We start from the raw sequence: 21629 nt of genomic DNA, 5'->3' as shown, positions 1-21629 counted from the left end.
GTGTAATTAAATATGCCAGCAACAGTGAGAGCCCCCTCTCCCCACTGGAAACAAATATAATGACTTGCTTCTATGTGCTGTCAAGTGAGAATAATACTGAAATATTTTATTAAGGGAGAAGGAAAGCAATTTTCCTGCATGATTTTCAAATACAGTACTACCATATATGTGCTATATTACTTATGTACAGGTGAAATGCAGCTCACAGAAAATATAAGTACTCTCGTATATTATGTATAGTATGTAATGTTTTTGTATTAACAGCTATCAGATTAGTATGTGTCGCTCTTTGTGAACAACCATCAGATATTTAGCATGTAACTCTGAATGTAGCTCAGTATGGAGTGCCCAATAACTGTTTGCTAACACATTTGCTATAAAGACTTAATGATAGTATTTCAGTGTTGTTTTTACAACTTATTCTGCTTCTGCAAAACATTGTCTCTCTACATAAGTTTTCTGAGATCATGCATCATGCTGGAAGTTTGCACAATTTTCAGTATGCCATGCCCAGTGTTGGTTCATATTAGGGTTGCAAATTGTAAGCACTTGCTAATCGATCAGTGGTGACTGTAAGGATCGATTAATCTTATACCAAAGGATACCACATGCATTTTCCACAGCAACATATTGCATATTCTCTGACAGCATTGCATAGCCTATGAAATATATAAATATATAAAGACGTATAGCCCTGAAAATATTAAACACATATAATTGTGGATATCAGATTACCTGCAGAAGCGCGCACATAAAAATAATCTCCGCTTACATTAGTCTTTTAAAAACATGCTCAAAAACAACCAAATGTAATTTGTATGTAAACAAGAAAATAGCACCAAACAAATATTTCATTATGATGATAGCTGTACTGAAATAGGAGACTACACGTACAATATTTATTTCATAGTAGCTTAATATTTGATTAATCATTCCTAGTGCATGTCAATAAATCAATAAAATGGCTAGAATTACAATATTCAGATAGTCACCAGTTTCAAATTACAGTTGTGTGAAAATAATATTTCAAATTACATAAAAAAATCATTTAAGTAAAATACCATTTAGCTCCGTCACTGCTGGACAGCAACCAGTTATACCAATGTTTGTACCAGTAAATGACTTTCAAATTATAAGTCATATTAAAACTTAGTCCTTTCCCCTCTTCCCATTTCCATATAATTATTTTTTAATATCCAGCCACAATCACATACAGGCTTTTACTCTCCATTACTGTCTGAATTTAAGTGTAATCCATTGGCTTGAGGTCCAGCCACACCATGTACTTTGTCAGCACAGACGGCAGGATCAGAGAAAGAGAGAGAGGAGAGAGTAGGAGGGGAGTGAGGAGGAGGGGGAGGAGGAGAAGAAGGAGAGGTTAATAATGAAAGTGTTCCAAATAGCTTCTCCATGGAGGAGTGGGGCTCGGAGAGGCTTCAGGGGCTTTGGTCTGTCCAGTGCCCTGATGCCAAGAGCGTAGGAGTGTGGAAGTCAAAGCCCAGGGTCGCCTCCTACGTCCCCGCCGGCTGCTGCTACTGTCTCACAGCTGGACCCCGAGACCCCCCTACACCCACCTGCCCCTTTCTGCCCCCAAAGCTCTCAGCATTGGCCCTGTCTGACCTTAGGGACATTTCCTCACACCCTCTCTCTCCCTCTTTCTTTAACTGAATACATTTCTCGTTTTGTTCATATCCCTCTTCTTAGTCCTCCTCTCTCCCCAAGCCTGCTCCTATCCCCTCAAGCGGTAAGGCCCAGTTTTGATTTCCCTATAAATCCTGGTTATGAAGCGTGGAAGTGACTTGATCCCATTATTCTAGTAGTATGAGAGCGACCAGAGGTGATTCAGAATGAAATTGTGACAGTCTGGGATGTCCTCGGAGATGCCAAGAGAGTAAAATTGTGACTCTCCTCTCTCTTTTAAATATTAATGACGAGCCATCTGTAAAGGAAATACCGTATAGCCATTGAAAATGGTGATTAAACAGATATGTCATATAATGACGTGTCCTGTATGAAATGTTTTTTATTTCTCTTTGGAAAATTACACTTTTTGTTGATAGTCTTGAATAAGCACCTGTTCTCATTTATTCTATGTGATCTGGTTGTGATAGCAGTATGAAAGCCCTAATAATCTGCTGTCACTGAGAGCATTAGCAGGGAGATTTGTGTTATTTCATGCTGATAAAGGTTGGAAAACATGTTCAGGTTGTGCAACTCTGAAAATTACAGTTAAATAGATTTAAATCAAATTGATTATCAAATAAATTCTGTGTGCTGCACCAGACAGATACCATGGACATTATCTCTGTCACTCACAAACACTGCCTCCTCAGATTAAAAGCCCCAGTGAGTGTAATTTTTGTGATTACATTTTGTTTTAAATGATTATGATGGCACGATTTTACAGTATGGGTGCTCACTCAGCTCAGGTCCCTAGCAGATCCATGGAGGTATATAGCCAATCTTCTCACTGATGGTCCTATGTGCTTATGAAGGTCATATAGAGGCATCTGTAAATTGAGACGGTTTCATTTCCAATTGAAATCTTGTTGTAGTACCATTAAGTGCAGTACTTAAATAAACATACTTTCAACCAACAGAATGTACATGTGTGATTTGGACAGGTAAAGGAAAGCCCTGTGGGACAATTAAGCAGTCCTTGACCACTTCTGTCTTTGCCCCCCCCTTACAGCCTTTAGACTATGAGAGCAAGAGAGCCTACACCCTGAAAGTCGAAGCCACCAACATCCGCTCTGAGCCCAGCAGTGGCGGGCCCTTCAAGGACACAGCTACGGTGAAGATTGTGGTTGAAGATTCCGATGAACCTCCCGTTTTCTCCAAACCGATGTACTTACTGGAAGTGAACGAGAATGCCCCCATCAACACGGTCATAGGGACGGTCACCGCCAGGGATCCGGACTCTACTGGGAGCTTTGTCAGGTAAGAGAGCGGATGCCATTAAGAGGGAGCTACTGAAAAACACTGAAAGTTTACCACTAACCATTTACTATTGACTGGCAAGTGCAATACAGTTAAAGGAGAAAAGGCTCTTTAGTGTGACTTATAGAAGTGATGCAGAGAATAGGTTAACAAATGAGCCTTTTCAGGCTATAATGAGTTGTTTTAATAAAAAAAAGGGGTGACACTGAGGCATGCAATTAAATCTCTCCATGCCTGTGACCTTTGGAGACTCTGGTAGTGTCGTTGGCAGACAGGAAGCGATTCAATGATTGCTCTCATTTCCACAGATGTACAAAAAAAAAAAAAGTAGATTATGAGTTGAAGGCGGCACAACTTTTTCTTTCACTGTGTGACCAGCTCTGCTATATTCTCCTCGTGTGACTTATTCTTTGAAATACCACAAGGGCACCTTGAGGATAGGTTATACAGGCAATTTCTCTCCCTCCATCTTGGCATTTCATTAATTCTCCAGTGACTTGCTGACCGCATTCCCGGGACAACACTCAACAGGTTGTGTGTAATTGCATGGCGAGCAGAGAGCAGGCTGGGTTTCATAGATTGGCTGAGGCTATAGAGCAGGGCCAGTTCATTTTACTTTTTTTCTTTTTTTCCTTCCTTTTCTGGTGGCATCCTCATGTTTAGTGATGAGATTGCCAGGAGGAATTGAGCCCTGAGGTTGGACGATGTCTCTCCCCTGGTAAAAAGAGAAGTACATTTCATGTATAATGGCATCTTTTGCCTCTCTCTGTCCTTATTTCGTGTCATGGTGCGCCTGTGTTTCTAAAACTCTGCGTTTTATACGTGTGTTAGAGACTGCTTTAGTAAATGAGTGGATTTTTTAAGTGGATAAAAGTCCAGTGTATCATTAAATATAGCATTTTCTTCTGAATTATGTGCCGTATAATTAATTATAAGTTATATTTTCATAGTTTCTTGTTATTGCCTTCCTTCGGTGCATCATTATTGAAAGAAAAAAGTGACTAAATAATGAATGAGTGTGCATGCAAATGGAAGCACCCTGCTGACATGATCTCTTCACACATTTGAAACTGTCCAGATATCAACATCCTGTCTTGGCACTTGTTAAATGTTTTGAGCATTATGCAGGGCGAACTGGCTGCCGTCTTTATGCACCAGGTCATTTGTCTTTTTTGCAGTCTATTTCTTTCTTTTTTATTTGTCCTGGGGTCATTCACTTCCACTCACAGTGTTCATTATGCTTTTAATCACCAATTTTACCATTTTTTGGAGAAGTTGTTATTTTCAGAATGGATTGTTGCTCGAGGGCTTTGTGTGACTGTCACCGCCACAATAAATAAATAAAAATAGAGCCTTCTGTGTTCTCAAGAGCTGTTAGGTTTTTTAAATAAATCCCATTCTCAAACTTAAAATGTTTATTCTCCATGAGAAAGAAGAAGAGGTAGTATGTGGCTAATAGAATGCTTCATTAATCATCTGCCAACTCCTGTAAAGCCACTGATCTTCGGGGGAAAAGAAGTGCTCAGAGATGAAAGACACAACCACACATTTTCTTGCCAGTTTGCATTTGGTCACAACAAATTTCTCCCCCTAAACATGTGATTTTCTTTGTAGTCCAAATGTACATTTTTATCCCCCCTGCAAATCTTCAAGATGAGCATGATCTATCACAGATGTCACATGTTTTCTTTGTGGGGGATGAGATGAAACAAACCATTGTCATGGAGGGCTTGGTATGATGCATCACCCTCACCGTAGACCATTTGATTTTACTTCCAGCCAGGGTTTGTATTAGCCTGCAACTCTGAGCTTTGGGCTGATAAAATGATTACAGTGTTTTTGTTACAGTGTGATTTTAATCCTTCCAGATATACTGGCTGACAGAAGGCTATAGCCTCAATAATGTCTCGTACAAGATCAGAAGTATGTTCTAAATAATGGAAAATCTGGACAAAAACCTGTCTAGAAACGAAGCCAGATAATTAGACTTTGAAAGTTACTTTGTTTGCAGTGCATAAAAGGCTGCAGTTAAGAATAGTTTTTTCGATTGACCAATTAATGATCTGTTCTTTAAAACATTAGAAAACTGTAAAAAATAATCACAATTTCCTAGTCCAAGTCTTCAGATGTCTTCAAATGTTCAAATGTTTCGTCTGACCAACAGTCCAAAACCAAAAGATATTCAGTTTATAATGATATAAAAGAGAGAGAAGCAGTAAATCCTCACTCTGGAGAAGCTGGAACCAGAGAATGATCTTGATGATTAATCATATATCAAAATAGGTGCTGGTTATTTTTATGGCTAATCCATCAACCAACTAATTGTTGCAGCTCTAAATGCAAACAGTCTTTTGGACTTTAGGTGAAGTAACAAATAACTGTGAAGGAAAAAGACACAAGCCTGACTATTGTAAAAAAATATATTATTTTTTTTTTGGGGGGGGGGGCTGTGAAACATTTACTTTAAAATACATTTAGCCATTGTTAACCATTACCCTTTTGTATATATTGTCCAGAAAACAGGTGAGAAACAAAGTGTTCTTGAGAAAACAACAATAAATGTGTCAGTTGTAACACATGCAGCTTGCTGATCTTTACACTTAAATTACACCCTAAATTATACTTAACAGCCTACAACTTTCCTCCTCCTTTCCGTCTGTCCCTTCTTTTCTGTTTCAAAAATTGGTAAGAGAAGGAGCTCCCTTAAAAAAGAAAGCCAGTGTTAGTGAAGATGGATCCATAGCGGAGGAGTGACAGCAGTAATAGCAGCATTAGTTGGGACTTTCTCCTGACCACCATCTGAACGAGCTCTCTAGTCGACCCCTTTGATTGGAATCGCTCCCCATCTCAATCCCCCCCTCCAGCCGGACCAGACTGAACCAGTCTGAGTCTAAACCACTTGGGGCGAGTGCTCTGGTGGGCTGCCATGTCCTCTGCACTCAGGAGACAAACAACCCCTTAGCTGTACTTAATGCATCCAACCAACAACATTTCAGGTGCACTCCATGAAATACTCCCTCAGTATTGCTGCTCTCTGGAGCCTGTGCTCTGTCGTTTTCGACCTGACTGATCACAAATAAAAAGAAATGTGACATCTGGCAGTCACTATGGCTGTATGTCACAAACTGCTGGATTTCATAGAATAGCTGTGGCTATATTATATTCCAGAATATTGATACTGAAACAAGTTTGGTTAACATCTTCATTCTCCTTTTTTTTTTCTTTTATTGCTGAGGGAAATTACAGGAACATAATGAAATTCTGTAAAGCCTGTTTATTTCTGCGGGCTTCTTTAAGTTGCTTTAGTAGACCTGACAGCTGACATGCTGCATATGGTAATACAAGCATTCATGGAAAGGAGACGGTTTGGAAATGAATGGAAATTTAAGGCCTATACTGCATACTGATTCTTTGTTTTTTATATTTTATAATTTATGATTTGCTTTGGACTCTTCGGGAAAATCACCTTGCTGGTAAAAGGGCCTGGGATCCAACCTGAATATAAAATGCAGTGTTAAAATACAACTGGTCAGCATTCAGAGGACGGCAAAAATTAGTTCTACATCTGTGATCCTCCCAGTGGAATTACTGACCTAATAACAAGCAGGAATGTTCTCTGTGGCATTTTGTTCTCTGTGGGGAAAAAAGGAAAAAAAAGGCATTTGTTCTTGATCTTTTCACCTCGTCTTCCTCCAACTTGTACAGGCACTCAGTCACTCAGATGCACATTCACACACAGTCACACAGCAGAGCACCTACTGTGCACACAGGTGTGAAAAAGCACAAACACACATCCGCAGAAACCTTTCCTTGGCTGCTTAACCTCTGCATTTCTATCATTTACTTATGACATATACTGTATATTATTATGAGACTGAGTAACAGGGAGTGCAGACGTTGCATAAATGGAGTTCATTCAAATGCAGTGGCATCATTACATATTTATTTTTAACTGTAATAAGCTATGCTTTAATTGCTCAGATGGTCACAATTCTTAAACTGCCAAATTTAAGGTCGAACTATTTAATTTTTGACAAAACAAAAAAAACAAAACACAAACATTCCATCTAAATTCCATTCCAAAATTACTGTTCCAAAGGTCCAATGTGTAACATTTATGAGGATCTATTGGCAGAAATGGAATATGATATTCATAGATATGTTTTTATTTCATGTATAATCACCTGCAAATAAGAATTGTTTTTGTCACTTTAGAATGAGCAGTTTTAATCCACAGATGCCATGGGTCGCCTTACAAGGAGGCCTCCATGTTTCTAACCAAACACTGGCTCTAGATGGGGCCGTTTGTGTTTTTGGCACATTTCATGGCCACCGTAATTTCTCCTTCGCACTTGGAGGAATCAAGGGAGTTTCCATCTGCAACTACACCACTAGATGCCACTAAATCTTACAGACTGGACCCTTAAGGGGAATTGTTTGTTTTAAAAACAATCTATATTTACTCATACATTGTTGTCAGACTCTTACATATCGATATTGGCCTGAAAAATCCTGCATTGGTAAAGCTTCTGTGCTCAGCAGCTCACCAAACGGTTACTTCAGCGAAAAAAGAATAGTTAAAATTAAAGATTAAAATATTCTGATTTTTAATTCATAGTGTTGGTCAAAAACACTGGAACCCACATTTCCTAAAATGCAACTTGGAAGCATTTTTTAAATTTCGTTCCATTTTTTCATGTGTCTTACTGACATCAATTCGTAGGCGGTCACAAAGGATTTCTTGGTTAATTCAGTGTTTTTCTGTCAGATTTCGTCATCCTCAGCTTGCACTGTGTCACTCTGATACTAAATGGTAAATGGCAAATGGACCTGTACTTGTATAGCGCCTTTCTAGTCTTCCGACCACTCATGCCACATATCACCCTTTCACACACATTTCACACAGCGATTTTTGGCAAAGCCCATCGAACAGGAAAACTTTTAATGCATTCACACCGATGCATGGCATCGGGAGCAATTTGGGGTTCAGTATCTTGCTCAAGGATACTTTGACATGTGGCACCAGGCGCCGGGGATCGAACCAACAACCTTCCAATTAGGGGACGACCCGCTCTGCCTCTAACGACTAAGGTTAGATGGTGGCAGATTTTCTGAATATGTGTTCCCAGCTTGGTTCATTATGCGCCCCCACTGAGATTTCAAGATCAGTCAAAATAGAAAGTAATTTAATATTTTTGCTCTTAATTTGAACATTAAATTTGAGATCAAAGACTCAAATTTCATCATAGTAGAAGTCTGTGTTTCTAGTATGTGTTACTGACTGGCTGATAGCGGTTACAAAAGCAAACTATTATTGTACATTTAGTTGATGAAAGCTTTTACACTTGCTGTGCAGTTTCCGGTCTTTGCTGGATAAAATGTGCAGCACACATTATGTGATGGAAAAGAAAAATCACTGATAGTTAGCATGAGCAATGATAGTCAACATGGCTACAGAGACAAAAAGATTGCCACCCACGGAAACTCTAACAGAGAAGATGTCCTGGCCATACTGTGTGATTGACATGTGATGCAGTGCCGAGACGCCACATCAATGCACCAGAGGACCATAAATGAGTGAAGAAAAAGAATAATGATCTCACTGATTACAGCTTACAGTTATCATTTTTATGCACAGAACAGCTTCTGCCACACTGATGCATTTTGATTAGCGTATCATATTTGTTTTATGTTGAGGTTGAATGTATCTGGATGTCTGCTGCGTCAGTTGTAAAAATGCTTCACTGCTTTAAAGTATTTGGCACAAACAGCCTCCATGTGATGTTTAACTGTTAGACTGAGGTCAGCCCAATGCCGTTTAAAGGCCTGTGAAGAGTAGAGCAAAGCTGAAACAAGGCGACACACACACACACACACACTCGCGCGCAAGCATTTGCACACGTCCTCACACCACGCTTAGGAAAACCGTGCACGTATATAACGCCGGATATCATTTTTTATTTGCTTTTAATTCTTTTCACATCACGTTGTCAGTTTGAGTGACAGGTGGCAGAACATTTCAGGGTCTGTCTACCTGCTTCCACGTGAGGCTGTCAGAGTTTGACTGGGATCCACTCAGTCTGCAGGAGAGAGGCTGCTCCCAGGTGGCTTGCTGCTGTCTGCCTGTCTTGAAAGTGCTCTGCGTCTGCAGGGCAAGAGAGAAAGAGAGAGGGGGGTTGGGGGTCCTCATGGACCTCTCCCAGCCCGGCGTCTAGAGGATTTTACACCATTTCATCTCAAAAATGGAAATGTCACGGCTCGGTACATCTCCCCAACAATTGGAATCTGGGCCAGTGGTTTATTTATTTCATTTTCCTACCATTCTTGTATAAGCAGCATCCCCCTTCATATAAATTGTTGTTGTTGTGACTTTGTCTTTGGCTTTTTCTATTTCTCTTTCTCCCTCTGTATCCCTTCTGTCCTCCCTCTCTTCTCTCTCTCTCTCTCTCTCTCTCTCTCTCTCACATAAACAGCAGGGTTCCTGCTAACAGGTCTGGACTGATAGGGATGAGCGGTTCCACTGCGAGATGGTACAAGACCCAGGGTTAGGAAGGAAGGGAGACAGGGTGAGCGGGGCGCCTGGTGGTTGAGGGATGTCTATGTGGGGAAGAGGGTCTGCAAAGAATTGGATAGGGGGATTGGATTTAGGGAGAGCTTGAGACCCAGCTGGATGGAAAAGAAAAAAAAAAAAAACTTTCTGACTGTTGAAGAAGGGGAAGAGATTGTGAGGGAAGATGTGAGAATGCGATGGAGAGAGAGAGAAAGGAACAGGGACAGTTTGTCCTGGAGGTATGGAAACACGTGTGCGGTACACGGTGTAATTAGCTCACGTGAATCACTGCGGCCTTGTGTTTTGGGTGAGTACGATGTTTATGACAGTCACACATAATGGCAATTGAAACGTGTTAAACCAAAGATGACCCATAATGACAGATTCTTTTTTAGCCGGTTTTGTGTGGGCTCGTCCCAAGAATTGGCGCTCTGCGCGTTGCAACATGAAAGAGCGATTTCACAGCTTCAAGTGGCATCGGAAAATTCTCTTTTATGTGCATTTCAATTTCATACCCGCTGCTAGAGTTTTTTTTTTTATGTCTTGCCACTATATTTTTAAGTCTCAGAAAAGTCAGTGTGTCACAGGCAGGCAGGGTCACAGAGAAACAGAATCAAGAAAAGGAAAGTTTTTGTAACAATGATTTTAAAAGTGTTATGCTGTATTGACAAGGAGCTAAAAGCGGCTCGTGGTTCCAAAGACAACAAAATCATTTTGCATATGATCAGACAAGGTCACACATAACAGGCTTATGTTTGGTTCATCTCCATTACATCCATTATCCCCTCCCGCCCCCCTGTGTTGTTAGAGCTCATGTGTGGCACAATGCTGTCCTAACTCATTAATGCAAAGCCTGTGGGAGCCATTGAGTGTTGACAGATACCGAACAGGGTTAACAACACCCCATCTCTTACCCTGACATAACATGTACTAATGGTCTTTTTTGCAGGAGGGAGGTGTCGCTGTGATTGGAGGGAGGGCTTCTCGGACCTTATTAAGCTTTAATGCCCCCTGCTGCTCATGTGAAGCCTGTAATTATTCCTCAGATAATCATTGATTTCCTACTGTTTTTGATGCGCATTAATCCACAGGTTTTTCTTGATGGATATGGCCCAGTTTGCCACAGCAACCAAAGGACTACAGAGAGTTTTGGCTCAAATTTCTGATGAATGACTTGAATGTCTTTGCAGGTACTTCATCGATCGGCACACAGACCTGGAGAGGCAGTTTAACATCAATGTGGAGGACGGGAAGATCACACTGGCCAAACCGCTGGACCGGGAGACGGACATGTGGCACAACATCACAGTAACCGCCACAGAAGTCAGTAAGTAACCTCTTCTGACTATGTTCACCCCTGCTGTGAACATTGTTCCTTGTGAATTGTAATTCCCTACTTTCAAAATCACCATACTATTAGACATTCATTGGCACGCAAGTTTTACAAACTGAGAACTGCAGGAAGACACGTCTCCTTCTTCCGAGCGACTTCATGGGTTGTCTCAGGAATCATTGACCTGCTACACACAATCCTCTGTTCAACAGTATAATCGCTCCGAGAATATGGCACAAACAATTAGCGTTTGAATCCACAGAGGCATTAAATACGTTGATTTGCTGAGTTTTGATTGAATTAAACAGCTCAGTAGTCAATTTGTGGAAGTGCAAGAACATTAAGACGTATCAAATAAACAGTTTTAAAGACATGCTCCAGAGTGGATTGCTCCAACGCCAGCATCCATTACAGATTAAAGAACATCTGCGAACCGCAAAACTCACTGACTACGTAGAAAATCTTGCCGGCAGAGTTACAAACAGCTCAAACCATATGTAAGGCTTTATTTGCATACAGATTGTTTCAGGGGGGCTGTATGTTGTGATAAAGCTTAATGTACCCCTTAAAGCTATTGGAATAGAAATTGACACAGCTTGTAACTTTTTTTCCCTGGCCTCTTCCGCTCTGTCTCTCCCTCTTCTCTTTCTCTCTCATCCTCTATCTGTCCCTTTCTTTCCTTAATCAAAGGAAACACACATTAATTGTCAGAATAAATGAAAGCCCAAGCTCTGTCATAATGTTTTGGCCGTGCAGCACAGACAAATCCCACCATCGTAGCAGCCCGTTGGAGGAATTGAATGTGTCTCATTTGATAAGCTGGTTGCCTTGTCATTTCTTGCACCCATACATTTAGAGCGCGTTTTCATGCCTCTTGGCAAAGTAACTGTGGCTCGAGATAGTGGCATCTCCGAGAACACCTAATAGGAATTTGCCAAAATAAATATGGCAGTTTTGCTATTCTTCACGGATGGGGAGGGAGAGCCTCTGTCTTCTCTGGCGTGAAGAGGAAGAGATGTGTTCCCAGTTCTATCCCGATGCCATTTGCCACCCAAACGGAGGCGCGTTCTGCCGCCTCGCACCAGTTGACATCTGACTAATCAGATTCTATTCCCTGTCTGCTGTTGGGGGAAAGTCACTTTTGTAGGAGAGGTGGGGGGGGGGGGACTCTGTCTCCCTCTGCCCTAATCCATCTATCACTGTCTATCAGACTGTCAATTTCCACTCTCCTCACTGCTTACCTCTTTTTCAACTCATCTCCTGCCTTGTCTGGTGGCCTTGAATTTCCTGGGCATCCTGTCCACTGCTCATTGTTTGGGTTAAATTATGAGGAAATGAAAATAAAGAACCAACTTGTTTGTCTGTAAAAAATAACCTGATGACATTGTTATTCAATCCATTATTATTAGTTACACTTCTGTGGCAATTGTTACATTTCATGACGTCAGTTGTAAGTGAGACTATATAACTTTTTAAAGAAGAGATACCACAGTATCCCTCGTACGGATGAAAAGCTTAATAAAACACACTCTAGCTTCATTACACCAGTAGCTTATGGTAGCTTATGGTAGCTAATGTTATCTAATGTTAGATAAAAGCATTAATTAGAACATCTGGTGACTTTATGGGGTTTTTTTTCTGCTTGTGCTCCTGTGTTAGACTACATTTTAACATGTCATAAATAAACATGATGTCTTTAAAGCAGTTGGTCTGAGAGAATCTTGGGAAATGCAAATTCAATTAGCCATTATTTTGTAACTGCAGCGGCCACTGTCTCACTTTAAACCCAGTTTTAAAACATTTTAACAACTCTTTGATAAAAGACAAAAAAGCCTTAAGAACATCCGGTTGCTATTGGTTACCGTTTGAGAAAACCTCTCTGCTCACAAAATATTAGGTTCATGTCCAAAATGTCGAGACAGCGCACTTGTCATCCTTCACATTCTTCTGCTGCGTGGCCCCAGATAAGTAAATAATTCAATAAAATAAAAAAATAAAAACACTTCAGTGTCATTGGCCACAGTGACACAGCCCTATTGGGCCCACATTAATAGATAATTGCTTTAAAAGTTGGCATTTGCACTACTGATTAATAAATACAACCGTTTACGGGGACTCTCGAAAGGGACTGTCAATTACCAGTGATGAATAATTCCAATCAAAATCTAATCTAATTAAACTGCCTTTTATTGTCTTTTTAGACTTCAGTTACCAATGACTCATTAATATGCATGTTTTAACCCTCATGTTTTAAACATTACCGTGTACAGGGGATTTTCAAAAGCACTTTGAAAGGGGATTTTTTCTCTTTTTTTCTGTTGCCTAGAATCCTGTTTTGCATCGCTGCTACCAGCTGAAATGTAGATTGATGTGGCATATCATCTGTCCTGCCATCAGCTCAGGAAATGAATGGAGAAATAAAGATAGAAAATAAGGGAAATTAAAACTAGGTCACAGAATTTACCTGGGATTTCATGTGTAACCTTGTTTCTTCCCCCAGTTTTCTATTTTGTCTTTTCTTATTTATCTCCTGTTGTCTCTCCCCTTTGTTGATCTATCTATCTATCTATACTCACACTGTATATTAGGAAACCACAGTCAGATATCGAGGGCAATTGTGGCCATCAGAGTAATGGACATTAACGACAACGCGCCTGAATTTGCCACCGAATACGAGGCCTTTCTGTGTGAAAATGGAAAATCTGGACAGGTAAGGAAAGAAGTGGCTCATCTATCAAACCAGTGATCTATCTTTTGCTCTCTCTCTTTCTTTCTCCTCCCCTGTAATGATTGGCCACAGTGAATTATAGCCTATTTATTTCACTGCGAAACTACAGAGGTGGGAGTACGGCCCTTTTTCCCTGCAACAGTCCTCCCTTGACACAGTGTGCGCGGAGCAAAGGGGAAATGAGAGCAGTCAGGATTGATCAGGGTGGATCATAATTCAAGACTGTCTTTCATGTCCTCCTCCAGATGGCATAATGCTTCCCCCAGCCAAAAATTCTGGACAAGTACTTAGCATTCTCCTTCTCATCAATCGACCTCATTCAGGGGACCTGCGTATGTACAATAGGGAGCTTTATTGAAAGGAGGGCAAAAAAAAGGGAAACTGTCCTGCAGGGCTTGAATTCTAATTTCCAATCAATCATAAAGACATACAGCGCGATAAGACCTATGATGACAGATTAACAGATAGAGCCAGGAGCCTGAAAGTGTGCCAGTCTAGACAGGACCTCATTGATAATAATCTCAAAATCCAAGAATGAATAGGCCATATATTTCATCAGGTGTGATGCAGCCAGTATTAGACTGAGGCAATCTGCGGTGGCAAGAACAGAGTAATGAATAGGCTGCCTCCTCTAGTGGTTCTCAGCCCTCCTCTGTATATTCTTGTCTTTGTTTTCAACACAGGTGATCCAGACTGTCAGCGCAGTGGACAAAGACGACCCAATCCAGGGCCACAACTTTGACTATCGTCTCGTCCCGGAGATGCTTAACAACCCCAATTTTACCATCAGAAAAAACCTAGGTGAGCAACAAAAGACATCACGGAGAAGTAACTCTTTTTGTGGCAGAATGACTGAAGTTTCTGTAAATTTCTCCAATGGCTTTCCAGTCTAATCTCTAACCAGCGGCATGTTAGCCGTAGTCGAGATGAAATCTGGTGGATCAGTGTTGCTCACAATTAGCAGATGTGAAATTGTCTGGACACCAGCTTCTTTTTACTCCCCAGTGCGTTTTGAGGGAAACTAAATGAATGGGATCCAAATGGCTTTTCTTGGTAGTCTTGCAGCTCAATGTAGGGTGACTTCTTAGGAGCTGTTACCACGTGGCAGATGGTACTAAATTTATTTGCTAAATACTCTGATTGGTTTATTTGCCAGTTTTCTCTGTTTTTATTCCCCTCCTCTTCTCCCTCCTACCCTCCATGAGGGGGCTCTGAACAGGCTGTGTTCATGATGACACTGTGTAATGTTTTCAGCTTCGGGCAAAAAAATCTTCATATGGTACTAGCCTTCTGTTGCGACACAGAGGCTGCAGGCTAACTTACTGCAACCCCTCTCTAAAGGAGGAAAGAGTCCATAAAAATCAGGTCATCAAATGAATTAGCCATCTTTTGACAAAAATAAAAATGGAAAACATTTGTGAAACAGGTACGTAGGAAAAAGACAGGGCAGTGTAATGACAGCATGATACGCAAAAATAGTCGTGGTATAAGTATATTGATGTCTGTTTTGACACATTAAGCACTTACTGAAGGAACAAAAATCATATTTTATCACATATGTGCAAAGATTCTGTCATAAAACTGAGGAAAAATGAAGGGCACACACTGCAAAATACTAGTCTTAATTGCAGATCAGCCTCAAAGTGTATAAAATACGCAGGTTTTTGAACCCTGGCCTTTTTTTTAAGAGGAGCTTTAATAGTTTCTTAAGATGATGTAACAGATAAAACCACCACTAGAAATGTTTCACCACTATCAGCTCTGCATTAGTCCAAACAACAAAAGAGCCTGCATTTTTCTCACTCGCCTGAAACCAAAGTAAATATGTGTTGTGGCTCAGCTCTATATATTACATACTGCACAAACCACTTGTCTATGGTATTGTTAATTCTGAACAGAGAAAAGAAGCCCATCGCACCATATCCCCCAGCACTTCAGTGACTATTTCTATCTGAATCGGCAGCTGTGGGAGACACTTCAGTGAAGAGCGTCAGGCTCCTGTGAGCCTCTGTGTGCTGCTTTTGTTTGCGATGATGAGTCTAATTGTAGGGATTGAACAGTGAAGAGGTTAGGGTTCTCCACACTGTGGAAAATGGCTAAGGCTTTGACTATCTGTATACAAGATATCGAGCATTATGACAACTCTGTGTTCAGGAGGCGGTGTTGCAACACAGTAGAGCATCCCATTGTCAGTAATTGAGACAACATACATTCACCATACTGCCAAAAATTCTGCTTTTCAGATTACATGGTTAACTTTCTAATTGTGTTATTTTTCAATCTTCCTGTTACAAATGTGAAGTTAATTAACTGGGATTACCAATACATTGTGGGGGGGCTAATGTTAGCAAACCTTTGATAGCTATTGCTTTGTAAATGACATTACTGAGTCAGTTCTTAATGTCAGTGACTTTATGACATCTCTCTACTGATGTTAATGTCACACGATGTTTTAGCCTTAAGCATTATCCCATAAATGCCACTTGTGGCCACAGTGGCTGCTGTTTAGTAAAAGTTACATAGAATAATTCCAAATGAGTTTTCTGTTACAGTTTATTGGTCTGTGACTCATACCCAAAAGGGAGAAATACATGTTTTACATGTTTTGGTTTCATGATGGCACCACCGTAGCGGCTATGAAGCAAACCAATCAGATTGCAGTTAGATAAAAACATCAATCTGATTGGATAACCTTTTAAAATATCCTTTTAAATTATTGCATTTTTAACTTATTTCTTTGGGGTCTCTAACTTTTTTATACCTGAACACCCATGTTAAATTGGTACTTTCAATTGAATAACATAGATGTGTGACCTTTAGTCATTTTCACATACAATTTGATTTGGAATTGTTTACTCAGCTCACTTAATCAGGGTAAACCAGTTAATTGACAGATCATGAAAATAAAGTTCAACTCTAAAAGTGCAACTTTGCAAAACTGCCTTATTCTTAAATTAAGGAAAAAATGCCAGCGTCCATCTGTTTAGATGTTAATTGCTGTAGTCCCTTTCCTTTAAAACCACTGCCAACACAACAATGTTCTTAGCTTGTAAGCTACATTTTCTGGTGCAGGTTTGCTTTTATTGTGTGGGTGCCCCTTCTGGACGAGTTATCAATCACCTGGCCCATCAAGTCAGAGGCTAAAGGAGCATTTCTGGTGTATTTCTAAATAATACCGAAAATCTAAAAATCATGTTGACAAAGATTTTTGACTTATTATTTCAGTTGGAATATGAATGAATGCTATATTATTAGATACCATTCTACAGGTTGAATGTATTATAAATAAATACGTAGGGATCAATTATTTATTGTCTCTGTTGCATACACATGCAATACTGCACCATTTACACATTACATTTCAACAATGACTGCGCATACTAACAAACAATCCTTGCAATCAGTATGCAGTGTGTGGTAACTGGAGGGAAAGTTCCTCCAGGACAGGAGTGATACAAACTGGCAACAATAGTGAGTATTTCTGTCTAGACAAAATTGGATCTACCGACATTACCTCTTTTGCTTCTTCCAATCCTTTGGTATTATGTTACTATAAGGCATTTAAGTCCTGCCGAATTGGCATTCATGAATGTGCTGTGTGTAGTTGCTCACATAATCTTAAGAGACTTCAGAAGTTCAGAAAGTTTTCAGACTGTCAGTGTCTGCTGTCTTCTGCTGTCATTTGGAACCTCCCACATATTAAGTTATTTATAGCAAAAAAATAACTCAACTGGGCGTTTGCTTTTGTTATGGTGATGATTAATATTTCAATGTACACAGCCTCTTCACCAGAACCCATCAGTAGCTAGACGAAACACTTTTAATATGCCCTAATATATAAAAGACAATACAAATTAGCATTCTTTTGACTCCAGTGAGTTCAGTCTTTTTGAAGGTTATCTACAGCTGTCTTTTTCTTCTGCTTTTTTCCCCCTGTAGATGGGCAGAAAATGTTTAATTCTATTTTTACCATCAATAGTTGCCAAGAAAATGAAATTGACCTCTGTAGGAGGATCAGCCCTGATGGTTTACTACAGTATAGTAGATACTTGCATACTCACTGCTGAATGATCCAAATGAAATAAGACATGTTGGTGCTCACAAAGCACGGCGTACCACTTTGTGGCAGCACTCATAAGAAAATAAATCTGAGCATATGTTCACATCAATTACAGATCGTGCAAAGCAAATAATTCTATCATGAAGCATTCCATCTTGTGATTAAGTTTTCTCTGTCAACACGAATGTTTCAATATGTCCTGTCTCTCTATAGCGTATATCACCAGATCTTTTTTTTCACACTCTCTTCAGCGCACCCTCAAGCAGAGAGGCAAAGGTTAGACTATCAGAAATCTTACATTTTCCATAAGATCAGCAGGAGTAGATTCTTATGGGAATGCAAGTGTTTGATAATGTGAGCAGGGTAAGGAGAGCCAGCTAATGAGCAGGCAGCTTCACAGAAGTGCCATCAAAGAACAGCTGGCACCTTTCTGGGTCGACATGTGCCATCTTCTAAGTCAGTGTCGCCTGCCGTGGTCCGTCCTTTCATTTCCACAGCTTTCAAAGAGGGACAGAAAACTCGGTCTCGCCTTCCTTCAGAATTCCCAAAATTGGACTGTTGAGAAGGTGGCTGAAATCCATCTACAGCATTGGAATGTGTGAGCGCTAGAAAGCCGAGTGACGATTGATGTGAAATTAGTTTACCCTCATGCTGCACTGATCTTCACACAATTTAATAATAGAATTTCAGTCTGTTGCCACCATGAATAATAATGGGTTTTTCACACATCCTCGCAAAAATTTCATCTCTGGCTTTACCTCTCTCTGACAGACAATTCAATCAGTGTTCTAGCCAAGCATGACACCTTCCGACGACAGAAACAGGAGATGTACTTCCTGCCAATCATTGTGACGGACAATGGGAATCCACCAATGAGCAGCACCAACACCTTGACCATCCGAGTCTGTGGGTGCAGTAAGGACGGCATTGTCCAGTCCTGCAACGTGGAGGCCTACGTCTTACCTATCGGCCTCAGTATGGGAGCTCTCATTGCCATCCTGGCCTGCATTATATTGCTGTTAGGTGAGGTGTTTCTTTTTTTCATTGTTCCATTATTACCATGAAGTGGTTTAACAGATTAAATTGATCTGCTTGTACTGACAGAAAATCCACCTACGAAAGCTTGACCTAGACTTCTTGTTTCTTTCTTTCTTTCTTTCTTTCTGTCTTGCTTTCTGTCTTTCTTTCTGACAGTAATAGTAGTACTATTTGTGACCCTGAGGAGACACAAGAATGAGCCCCTTATTATTAAGGATGACGAAGATGTGAGGGAGAATATTATCCGTTACGATGATGAGGGAGGCGGTGAAGAGGACACGGAGGCTTTCGACATTGCGACACTGCAGAACCCGGATGGCATCAATGGTTACCTGCCACGCAAGGACATCAAGCCGGACCTGCAGTTCATGCCACGGGCGGGTCAGCATTCGGGCCCAAACGGTGTGGACGTGGACGAATTCATTAACGTACGGCTCCATGAGGCAGACAATGATCCCACAGCACCGCCTTACGACTCCATCCAGATCTATGGATACGAGGGCCGGGGATCCATTGCTGGCTCTCTCAGCTCACTGGAGACGGCGTCGTCAGACTCAGACCAGAACTATGACTATCTCAGAGAGTGGGGCCCACGCTTCAGAAGACTTGGGGAGCTCTACTCTGTTGGAGAGAGCGACCGCGAGACCTGACCTTTGGTTTGTTAGAAAAAAGACCTTTCTGATTTTTGTTTCTGTCCACATACTTGTGTATTAAATGCTAGGGGGTTTGCTGGCTTTTAGAAACAGGTGTTTAAAAAGAAAAAAACAGTTAATAACAAGGGAGGCCACCTTTTTGTATTCTTCTTAGAGTGAGGTATAGCAGTCGTCATCCACTACGTCAAGCGCATTGTAATTGTTGAGCCAAACAATGTCTTTATTAGGAGATCTATGATTCTTGTGGAGTGTAACTTAGATTCCGTTGTGGAGTGTCTAGCAGTATTTTGGGTGTTAGTCATTTGCTGTGACTGCCAGTAGCAGAAAAACCCTGGGATTGCTGGTAGTTGCCCGATGAAAGGAAATAATAAATATTGTTGGGTTCTCTGAAGCTTGAGTGGACACCATACTCCATGCCCCATGGACAGCAAGTGGGACCTCAGAAGCTGCAGAGGGACTCTTGTTTCATGTCTCCCTTAGCCACCCAGCTGATCGGCGATCTGAAACAAAATGACAATGAAAAAGCAATATATGGTCTTCATTACAATGATGAATGTATGTATGATCTGAAAAAAAAAGCAAAAAGACAAACCAGTATTGGCTTTAAGGTGAATTTGTTATCATTTGATATCTTCTCTGGTGGCCACATTTATAAACTATCTAAAGCCCGGAAAGGCTTGCTTTATACAACTCTTTGTATTTACACGCTACAGGTGTGGGTCGCAAGTGTTACTAGCCTATAAAAGACTGAAGTGAAGAGAAAAAAGAGAAATGTAGAAACTCTGAGGCCTTCTTTTTACAGAAGCAACATTAAATACAATTGTAATCTACTGTTTTTTGACAAGAGACGTGTTGATTCTTCATTATTGTTCTATGAGTTTTTGTATTTATGTTCTTAAATCATTTTTTCCGTGCTGACAATTTGAAGTGAATGTGTTTAGATTATTTCACATTGAGCTGTTTTTTCAACCACTTGAACACTATTTCATAACAGAGAAACCATATCATGAATTTACTGCAGTTGATGATATAGACTAGATGTAAGCAGCAAACAAGAGCTCTAAGTTACTCCAACAATACAGTTGATCTAATTAATTGGGACTGCAGGAATGGGACCTTTCTGACACATGCTAATTCTGTGTAAAATATATCTCATAAATTTATTCTGAGGTACAGCCAGTGAGTGTCTGAGCACAATAGTCCAATTGATACCTGAGTATGTGTGTCCCTCCAAACATTAAATCTCATTTAGGAAATACAGATCGCATTAGCCCAAGAATAATGAAGACACAGATCCAGACCATGTGCATATTCTGCTTACACTGTATGATATCAATAAAAAAGACTTGTACTGTATATAGAGTTACTGCTAACGTCATTAGCTTTCAATGAGGTGGTAGGTTTTGTCTCTGCACGTTAGCTCTTGCACATAATGAGAATTTCAATGGCACTACAGCTGCGTGCATACTCAGTTTGTACTGATACAGTATTATGGCAGTTCTCGGTAGACTAAACAATATATATGGAATAGTCTTACATGCAGATCATATTTTCTACTGTGCTTTAATGCTTATAAATGTGTATGTTCAATTATTTACTCCCTGTACTGTAATCTAAGATACCCTGTATTGTTTCCTACTTTGTGAAATATATTTTTATAAATATTGCTGAATGGGTGTGGTTTTCTTATGCAGATGAGAGTTCATGGACAAATAAAAGAACATCAACAGGTAAAGGGACTCTCCACCAGTTTCACATGTCGTTTTACCCGACATGAGGAGTACCACTCAGTCTGTGAACATGGTTGAATAATGTCTTGTGTGTCTTTGGAGGGAGCTCTCTAAAGGTTGTGAAAATAATTCTGATGATGTCATCAGGGTTATAGGGCTTGGGCTTGGAGGCTACACATTTATAACAAAAAGCCTCCGCTGCTTTGATTTTCTTATTTCTTTTTTCTTTAAATCTGCACCTTGCGTTTCCTCCAACTTTATGGAAGTACAATAATACTGAAAATTGCTGGAGGACCCCTTTAAAAAAGCTTTTAGCAATCTACCCTGCAATGAATTCCTGGTTTATTTTGGTGATTTTTGGTCTTCTCATAGAAAGGTGAAAGCAGTTTGACTGAAAGTGGATACACCAAATAAGTCAATTGCAACATTTCATCACAGCATATCTCTTTGAAAGCCCTTAACATCACAGAAAAATATCCAACAACAGAATCTAAGAGCAGGAGGCACAACTGGACCCTTCCTTAAAACAACGGGGTGGCTGTGCAGAGTCTCTAAAAATGCTTCTGGCAGGCTTATGTGTCATCAAACAGTGCGATA

The 21629-nt window shown here is 40.3% G+C and overlaps 1 protein-coding gene across 2 annotated transcripts in view; it reads left to right on the top strand.

The window, feature by feature from the left end:
* The window catches only part of cdh8 (cadherin 8), a 93497-nt gene extending 72565 nt beyond the window's left edge, over window positions 1–20932 (top strand). The window contains exons 6-11 of one of the 2 annotated variants that reach the window (XM_035682094.1): window positions 2693–2940; window positions 10681–10817; window positions 13412–13533; window positions 14235–14352; window positions 18383–18634; window positions 18806–20932. In XM_035682094.1, the coding sequence (XP_035537987.1) occupies window positions 2693–2940; window positions 10681–10817; window positions 13412–13533; window positions 14235–14352; window positions 18383–18634; window positions 18806–19299 (1371 nt within the window). In that variant the 3' untranslated portion in view covers window positions 19300–20932. Of the gene's footprint in view, window positions 1–2692; window positions 2941–10680; window positions 10818–13411; window positions 13546–14234; window positions 14353–18382; window positions 18635–18805 lie in introns of both variants that reach the window. The other variant, XM_035682095.1, reaches the window with a different exon arrangement.
* Window positions 20933–21629: the final 697 nt, after the last annotated feature.

The sequence above is a fragment of the Morone saxatilis genome, unplaced genomic scaffold, assembly GCF_004916995.1.
Source record: "Morone saxatilis isolate NCDOM2014 unplaced genomic scaffold, NCSU_SB_2.0 Contig11, whole genome shotgun sequence".
NCBI lineage: Eukaryota > Metazoa > Chordata > Actinopteri > Moronidae > Morone > Morone saxatilis.
This window is presented reverse-complemented; position numbering and strand designations above follow the sequence as displayed.